This window comes from Zingiber officinale, chromosome 6A, assembly GCF_018446385.1.
Source record: "Zingiber officinale cultivar Zhangliang chromosome 6A, Zo_v1.1, whole genome shotgun sequence".
Classification (NCBI taxonomy): domain Eukaryota; kingdom Viridiplantae; phylum Streptophyta; class Magnoliopsida; order Zingiberales; family Zingiberaceae; genus Zingiber; species Zingiber officinale.
The window spans coordinates 35838032-35847420 of record NC_055997.1 but is presented as its reverse complement, the minus strand read 5'-3'; the positions used below and the strand labels follow the sequence as shown (position 1 = coordinate 35847420).

The window sequence follows — 9389 nt, the reverse complement described above, 5'->3', positions numbered from 1 at the left end:
TAAAAGATCCGAGCCCAGTAAAATTAACCGTGTTAATATTGTTTCAATTATTGTCTCATTTCCGCTGCTTTAACTCTAAATTTTAAGAGAAACATGAAAAAGTCAAAAATGTTATTCACCCCACTCTTCTCTAGTGCTTTCTTCGATACTACAGACAATGCGAACTAAAGTTGTTATTTGATGAAAACCCTTAGAGAATAGAATAGCTTTGAAGAATTTTTCAGGGTAGATACAATCAATCTCAATTGGTTCGACTTGAGAACCAACCTGCAAAATTAAAGAGCCTTAAGATTTCTCTGATCAATTAATCCTCTACAAAGAATAATCGCAATGTTCCATAAATACATTAACAAAATTGGGGGAACAAAAATCAGGCAGGCATATGGGTAACTATGTAACGCCCCTTCTCTAGGTCATAAATAGTCTTCGACCTTGGTTTTCGCCAATTAGATACATAGAATACAGAGAGAATTACAAGAAGAACTATCACAAACAATAAAATGAACGTTAATGTATCGCTCCCGGCAATATTTGGGAAGTTTTCAGGATCTAACTCGGGCTGGTACACTGTTTGCAGTACAAATGCACCTAATGTCCAATCCAGAGGACTGCCTCCAGTGGAATCAGCAAACCCTATCCTGCAAAAGGAATTTGAGCTTGCATTATGTAGGAGAAGAATTCTACACAATCCTTTTAATTGAATAACCATTCATGTAACTATGATGGATGAATAATCAGTTATAGATCATAATCTGATGCTTAAAATTTAATCTCCATGTTAGATATTATGATGGAACCAACATTGCCAGTAGGGGTTGTATAATAGCAACCATTAGTTTGTTTACTAGTACCCAGTACACATCATAAGAAACCGAATTTAGCGAAGCTTACTGTTTTTCATCCATGGGAACTCCAAGACCATCATGTAATAGAGACACCATGAAAGCTGATGAAAAACAATATTTCATGAGGTCCATCTCATGGATGCTGGGATGTGCTTCTTTTAGACTATGCCAATTGTCTTCGCAATAATGTCGTCCAGCAGCTTCTACATCTAACAAGGAAGCCTTTGGTGTCATCCCAAACAACTGCGAAGAGTGAAGGTGACGGTAAGAAGAAAAAAAATAATGCAAAACTAATAAGTCCATTTGAAAAAATACCATAGAAAAAGAAGTTAATGGTTTAGTTTTATTAGCTACACAACCAGGGGACAATGTTAACTGAATCACCTACAAACCTCGGAAACAAAGTAAAATTTCTGCCGGGATTCCAGCATTCCTTTAAATTCAGTCTTAAATCTTTGTAAAATTTCACATTGGGAATTTGAACAGATACCTACAAGGGGGGAACAAAGTGTAATGATTATGGATTCAAAAAAACTAATAGCAATTCTCAACTTACACACTTTCGATTGTGTGAAATGATGCATCCAGTATATATTTTAAGAAAATTGATCTAAAATACTTACACTTGGAGGCAGCTCTAACACGGTTCTTGTTCAGAACCCAGCATGTTCATCTATCTCTTTTCACTATATTATTAGCCAATGGCTATAAAAGTAAAAAAAGGTAGCTCGGTGCACGAAGCTCACGCTATGCGGGGTCCCGGGAAAGGATCCATTGTACGCAGCCTTACCCTGCTTTTTGCAAGAGGTTGTTTCCAGAATTCGAACCCGTGACCTTTTGGTTACATGGCAACAACTTTACCGTTGTGCAAGGCTCCCCTTCAATGGCTATAAAAGTAGATGAAAAAAAATATAATGATGCATAAAGATCCCATCACTACCTAGTCTTATAAGCGAAATATAATCTTAATATATACAGAAGTAAGTAATAAGCCTCATATTATAAGGTTTGATAGCATAAGATTTTCACCCTCAAATTCACCAGCTATGGAGTATATTCTTCTGTATGGTAATTTTTCTCCCGTCTTCCACTATTAATTGCAGAATCAATCCTCAGTGGTTGATGTCATTTGCCTCAATGCATCTGTATCTTTCAGGAAAAATTCAATATTCCCTTAAAAGGTATAATTATGTGATTACTCAATATTAACTGAATCATTATTCAAGATGTCAAATACCACTAGCTTCTAGACACGGGGACAAGAATGATATGAATAGGCAATAAGCACGCAACATAGGAAATACAATATGGAACATCGAACAAAAAGTCCAGAAGATAAGAAATAGAAAATATATAATTAGATATCACTAATCTACCTTGTCCTTGTAACAACATATAGGCCTTTGATCTACACGTAGCAAATCTGTTCTCTGCTTCAACTGAAATGTTCTTCTGAGATACTATAGATGATTTCATCACAATAAAACTTTGGTTGTATGCTTTTGGGAGGCATGAAAATTGGATAGTTTCCTCAATATAGCTTGAAGCTGCAGAAAAAAGGCGACTAAAATACAGTTGTAGAATTCTTGATTAAGAGAACCATGTGCCTATGTAATAAGTATAGATTGAGATATGAAATCTTAATTGTAGATGTAGGCGAATTGTTTATTTCAGCATTTGTAAATTGCAAGGGGATGTCACACAACAAAGTACAACCTTTAGTTCCAGAAGAAAAACCTTTGTGGCATTCAGCTCAAATTATCTGACGTTTTATACCCACAGGGAGAAGAGATGAGAAAGATAAAGAGGAAATAGATGAGAGAAGAGAGAGGAAGTAGCTTGGGAGAAATGTAACTTTTATAGATTCTTGATAATTACCATACCCTTTGAAATATTTGTACACCCAAATAACTTGAGAGTTCCAACAAGTCTCAACAAAAGCCTTAGAGAGGACTCATCCAGTGTAGCTTGGGAGAAATGTAACTTTTATAGATTCTTGATAATTACCATACCCTTTGAAATATTTGTACACCCAAATAACTTGAGAGTTCCAACAAGTCTCAACAAAAGCCTTAGAGAGGACTCATCCAGTGTTTAGAATTCAATACAAGTTTTTGAAAACCGCAAGCAATCCATAAGGCCCCTGGAGGTTCTCCATGATGCAATTATACAATTCAGGAATGACAAGTAGCACATTTTAATCAGCACATGCATCAATCAAGCATTAATCAATATTGAATCAAATAAGATCATCTATAACACTGACTAGAATCAAGTATGGTCTTGACAATTATATAATTTATTGTATATTTAAGTAATCAAACCAGAGCCATCTTCAAATGATACATACAATGCCTATTTATTGGCCTTTGGTAAGGAATGTTGTTGCAATCAAAGCTCTTGAAAAATGATATCAAGTCCAGTTGTCTTCTAAAACAAAAAATAATGGACATATTACAGAACACAGTTTTTTAGTATAACTAAAGAGAGAACAGTTTGTGTGTACGCGCAGAAAAAGGATAAGAGATGAAGTTTCAGTGTTTCATATATTCAAGATGAAAGTGAATGTGTAGGAATATATTTTTTGTCTGTGAAAATCGGTATCTCAAATGGAAATTTATCTAGAAAGAGTAATTGAAATATAAGTAATACATGTCTAAAGTAGCAATCTAACTTCGGCTTTTAATAATTATTATCACAATTGCAGGTACTTCAAGTTTAGTTTCACTGCTAATGTGATCATATACAAGTATATCAATAGTCCTCCAACTTTATCTATATTTATCTGGAACTTCCAAAGTGCAAGTTTTTCTAATTAAGGCTAGTTAAAAAAATGAAATTATCTTAGAACTCACCTGTCCCAGTCGTACTGTAGTTATGCAAATGCATTAATGACTCCCAAGCTACATCCTGCATATAATTAATAATAAGAGACCTTAAGATAAAAAAAAAAAAGGCCATCCTATGTGAGAAAAGAAGATGCAATAAAAAAGCAAGGCAATTGGGAAAGATTAACCCATCAATAACACTTAGCAAGGATATAGTATGGCCATACTCGTGATGAAGTGGATCCAAGTATCCAACAATTGTTGCTTAAAAAAAAATTACACAGAATAGGGGTCAATTTTCACTCTTAAGTGTCGTCGTTCTCCATAGATACAATAGGGGTAGATGAAGAGCCCAAATATCCAAACAATAAAGAAAAGTAATTTTAATATAGCACTATAAAGACCAGTATTCACTACATTGATCATTGCTGTTATGTATTTCTGAACAGAATCATGCAGACCATAACAAAGCACACATAAGAAACAAAGGTCAAGAAAGTTTTGGTAAGCTTTTATGGATTGTGATAGCAGTTATCTATCAGAAGTTCAAACAATAAACCAAGTTTAAGGGAAGTATCTGCCCAAAGACATAAAATCTATTTTTATGAGTTGTCTCTAGACTAATCTAGTCAAGCAACAAATGAAGCATCTAAAAAGCACAACTACAAACTAAGAAGAAGCAAAGCAATAAAAAAAATTGAAAAATAACAATAATCAGCAAAAATAACCTTTAAGCTAATTCCAGCTAAGTTTCGGAAAGAAAAGGAAACTTTTAATCATTGTGTACCAAGTAGGTGCACTTATATAGTTCGAGTATAATTAAGACTTTTCCTTGTTAAACCAGCATGTGCCAACAAGTACCCATTTCCCATGCAATATGTGTACCATGTCTTGGATGGTTCCAGATTTCTAGCACTCATTCTTGAAGTTGGTGTATCCATACCATTACAGTTTTTGAAAGCTTCCTTCACAAAACTAGAAATCAAATATCTCAGAAAACTCAATAAAACCTATGTTTCAATGCATTTTAGTAACATATGTTAGAAATGGTAATGGCATTACTGTATTAACACTATTAGGTCAGATCCACAGCCATGGAATTTCACTAAGGATATCTATCAACAACAACCAAACTTTATCTCACTAGGTGGGGTCAGTTAAGGCAAGATATCTATCAATGAAATAATTTGGGCATGAAGTAGACCATATTTGGAAAGTTTAATTTTTATAGAACTGTCAATGTCATTCCCAAAACCAGAAAAAGTTTCAAGTGTTATATTACGTGTAGACAGACAATATCACAATTTGTCAAAATCAATGAACATAAATCAAAATTAATGATAGGAGTGTTGGTTATTACTAAAAGACAACACACAGAAAAAATCAACAAAATAAAGATAAAAAAAAGTTAAGATGGATGTGTGAACTTACTAAAAAGAATAAAATAAAATAGTAACATTGAAGATCATTTAGGTGTTGATCCAATATAAGATAAAATGAGGAAATAGATTGAGAATGAGATGGTATTGCCATGGGAGAAGATGACAAATGGATTCTATAGTCAAAAGGGTTGAATATAGGCTAGAAAATATGAGAGATAGAGATAGACTAAAGAATTTCTCAATGCAATAAAAAAAAGATTTATCATTCAAGTAACATGGATATTAGAAGTAAAATTTTCTAGCTAAAAGCTCAATGCAGGGACCAAACCGATGTAGTTAACCCCAAATAGTTCAGATAAACAGAAGTTGACGAGGATGATAATGATGATGGATATTTGCAGTGAAAAGAAATTCAAGAATTACATGAGTAGATTACTTGATTAACAAGTTCTATAGGCAATAATGATATCCAAGTTCAAATATCAAAAAAAGAAAGCAATAAAAATTTTGATGTGACATTGAGTATTAAACACAAATCATTATAAATAAGTAAATGACAATAATAAGACTAAAGATAATGAGGTCAAAAAATCACAATTTGACATGGGGGGGGGACAACAGAGACACTCTTACCTGACCAAATTGGTGAATGCTTTTGCTATAAAGGTTATAAGTAACACCAGGAAATTTAAGCATTCTAGAGAACTCCGTGGAAGGTGGCTCTTCTGGAGCGAATGTGATCTGCAAAGTAGAATTCATTTAGCAGTAATATTCCAGACCATGTTTAAAATATCAAATATCATGTAATCATCAGTGAATACCATGAAATATAAAAGGGAATTAAATAGAATTATGAAGTGCCTGTTCGCACTAGCATATCTCCTGATTCTCATATTAGGATAAGTAATGAAACTGAATTTATCAATATGGGATGAAAAAACCACCAGCCAAAGGCCCTGTAGAAGAATGCCAATTTCCAATACCTTGTACCTTGAAATGGATTAGGATGGATTTTATATTTTCTCAGGTTCAAGTAATTCTAATTGGATAAAACAGTCTTACTATGGCTCATCCCTACCAGCATCTTGTAGGATTGCTCCAGTAGAGTTTGTATTCATCAGAATAAAATAGGTTATAATTGGAAAAACCAATTGTACTATCACTTATTCAGAGTAGAGGATCAATGCCATACACATGTTTATATAGAAAGCATTGATTTTTCAGCATAGGAAAAGTTCCAATGTTAGGATGCACTTGGATAAGGAGGCTTTTCTGTTTTAATTTTAACTGAAAATACTTCATGAAAATTTGTTTGTTCAGATATTTTTAGGAAAACAATGAAATGATCAGATTGAAAGTGAAATGATATTTTTTAAAAAAAAATCAAATAATTATTTGAAGTTTTCAACAATTTTTATTTTCAATGAACTGATGATTATTCTTATGCAGCACCATCTCAGTCTGCCTAGTCAACATGGCCAACTAGGAACTAGGTCTGCCTAGTGGTGTAATTTGCTTGGTTGTCTGAATCCAACTTGTTCCACCTAGCAATTGGGCAGACCCAATTTTATGGATTGGCCTATCTACACTCCCTATTAGCCCGACCAATTAGCCAGATTGGATTAATTCGGTTAATCCCCTAAGATGGCTTGATCAAGCAGTGACACTCGATCGTTTCGATCAGGATGGTTGGCTCGATTGGCTCGATCGAGCCAGTCCAGTCATGGTTAATAAGTGGAGAGATCACTAAGTTAAGAAATGAACTGAGATACTCGACAACACATTAAATCAAGAGAAGTTAAACAAAAAAAAAGTGGAATTCGATATTTTAAGTAAATATGATGAACAAAGGCTGAAACTGAAGAATGATGCATTGGATTTTCAGAATTTTACTTATGAAAACCCCTTATATATAATAGAAATGAACAAAAAATTCTCTGGACCTGCTCAATAAAAGCCCCCCTATGTGTGGATAGCATGATAATTCCACTCCTATAAGTTCATAATTAATCATGCCTAATTTCAATTCCCATAATCGGGCACGAATTATGGGAATTGCCATAGTACTTTGTATCCCTGGTCTACGAGGATGATTAGCTGCACTAGGACTATCATAACTTAGACTCCTAAGTGAGGGTAGCAATGAGGGAGTTACCTCATATGTAGTCATATACTTTTCTCTTTTAAACAATATCTATCAAAAAAATGTCTATTTTAGAAACTTACCAAAAAATGGAACTAAAATTACAATTTTGAGAATGAAACTGGTTTTGAGGAAAAGATAAGAAAAGTATGAAAGCTCTCGATAATAACAGAAAGAATATAGAAGAAGAAAATAAGAAAGTTAGGATAGCATTCTATTTGCTCAAGCAATAAGAAGTTATATCCATATCATCTATCTATATATACATACATACATACATACATATACACACATTAAAATTGTGGACACTATTATTCCAATATCCCTAGTATGAGGATTTTAAAAAACAGAAGAATGACATGCAATCTAAATGAGAACCTGATTATCAAGCAAAACAGAAAAACTATTTGCATTGGGATTAAATGAATAGAAATAATAACCTGTGTCGAAGCCCCACCAAGTTCAATGATCCCCACAGTTTCTTGACGATTACCTCCTAATGTACCAAGGACATAGTTGGCAGCAATCCAAGCATAGATCCCTTTATCTTGACCTGTAAGACAAAGTTAAAGATTTTTTTAATCATAATACACTGAAAAGCCTTGCTGAATATAAAGACTATCTTGACCTGTAAGACAAAGTTAAAGATTTTTTTAATCAGAATCCTCTAAAAGGCATTGCTGAATATAAAAGACCAGGATAGTATTGATTGTGCTAGCAATTCAACAAGAAAATAGGATAACAACAAATTATCATGCCAATGCAGCACCCATTTGACCCATTTGACGACAACCTGTGATGGAGGAAGCCCACTCGTTTGCGAACATAAATCCAGACGACCTCAAAGCCCTCCTGCAAGAGTCCATAATTGCCAACCTCACTCGCAAGGGAAGTTTCTCCAACCCTCCATTCTCGATCAGCATCACCTTCGTCTTCCTCCATTCCGCTCTCGGAACCCTCCGCTTGGCGAATTCCAGCAGCTTGACGATTGACCCGCCGGCATCCTCCAGCGCCGCGCCGAACGCGCCCAAACCGGGCCTCACCTGCAGCGACACGGACGCCCCGCCATCGGAGCCGACGAAGGAGATCCTACCTTCGTTGAGGAACTCGAAGACGTGGATCCGGGACCCAGCCGAACTGGCACCGATGACGAGGCCGAATCCCCTGGGGCGGGGAGCGTCGAAATGAGCCGAGACGTGGGTCCGCCCGGCGGCGGCTAAGAGGTAGAATAGGAAAGGGAGGATGAGGAGACCTGCAGCGAGAATCCAGCGGCGGCCACCTCCGCCAAGGGGGAGGGAACGGGAGGCGACGGAGGAAGGGGCCGAGTAGTACAGGCGGGGGTGGAGCTGGGTGCGGTGCGGCGGGATGTAGGCGCCGCCGGAGCCGAGAGAGGACGATGAGGAGGAAGAAGGGCGAGACTGGAGGGAGGAGAAATCCATGGAGACGAGATCAGGTCAACGACGGGATTGGTGCGGGATCCATCCGCTAGGGCTTCATCGTCGTCTTCGACGACTCCTCGAGATCGACGGGAAGGAACGAGCAAAGAAGTCCAGTTTTGTTTTTGGAAATTTTTATTTGCCTCCGAAGTATAAACTTCTTTTCCCCGGGGGCTGTAAATATAAATTACAAGTTTGTAAGAAAAATTTATGTTCCTTAATTTAAATTCGTTCAATATACTTAAATGAATAAATTTGCTCAATGACTGAATATTATAAATTATTCATAAATAATATCTACGAATAAAATTTATAAATTATATTTATATTTATTAAATTTATAAATAAATAAAAAACTTTCTAACTAAATAAATAAATTTATAATTTCACATTTATTAACTAATCGAATAATTTTTTAAATATAGAATTATTTTATAAATGAATCTAGTTTAAAATTCAAGTCAAAATCATGTTCAAACTCATAAATAAAATAAAATATGTCCAACGTGAATACCAGTTTGATTTATTTTAGATTTCTTGATTTGAATTTAAACAATATAAAATATTTGACTTAATTTGGCTTCCTTTTTCACAAGAGATACTTAAAGTATTAAAATCAGCAAAATTACTTTGGAGCTTTCAAACTCCTGTGATTTTATTCTAATCATCTCCTAATTACCTACTATGGCAATAAATAATTAAATATTCATGACTATTTGATCAAACAAAGTCAAATTCATGTTCCAACACAATGG

The 9389-nt window shown here is 35.1% G+C and overlaps 1 protein-coding gene across 1 annotated transcript; it reads right to left on the bottom strand.

The window, feature by feature from the left end:
• Positions 1 to 268: 268 nt before the first annotated feature.
• LOC121996279 (probable apyrase 6) lies at positions 269 to 8787 on the bottom strand. The gene is made up of 8 exons (XM_042550193.1): positions 7992 to 8787; positions 7639 to 7751; positions 5689 to 5796; positions 3701 to 3755; positions 2222 to 2392; positions 1238 to 1335; positions 892 to 1088; positions 269 to 638 (listed from the first exon to the last, which is right to left on the bottom strand). Exons 1-8 carry the CDS (start codon positions 8635 to 8637, stop codon positions 371 to 373), a joined length of 1656 nt encoding a protein of 551 aa, XP_042406127.1. The 5' UTR covers positions 8638 to 8787; the 3' UTR covers positions 269 to 370.
• Between the last annotated feature and the right edge of the window lie 602 nt (positions 8788 to 9389).

Coding starts and splice junctions, on each gene's coding strand:
- LOC121996279 (XM_042550193.1), bottom strand. CDS start 8,637: ATGGATTTCTCCTCCCTCCAGTCTCGCCCTTCTTCCTCCTCATCGTCC. Junction 7,752..7,991: donor GTGGGCTTCCTCCATCACAG/GTTGTCGTCAAA, acceptor TTTGTCTTACAG/GTCAAGATAAAGGGATCTAT. Junction 1,336..2,221: donor TATGTTGTTACAAGGACAAG/GTAGATTAGTGA, acceptor CCCCCCTTGTAG/GTATCTGTTCAAATTCCCAA.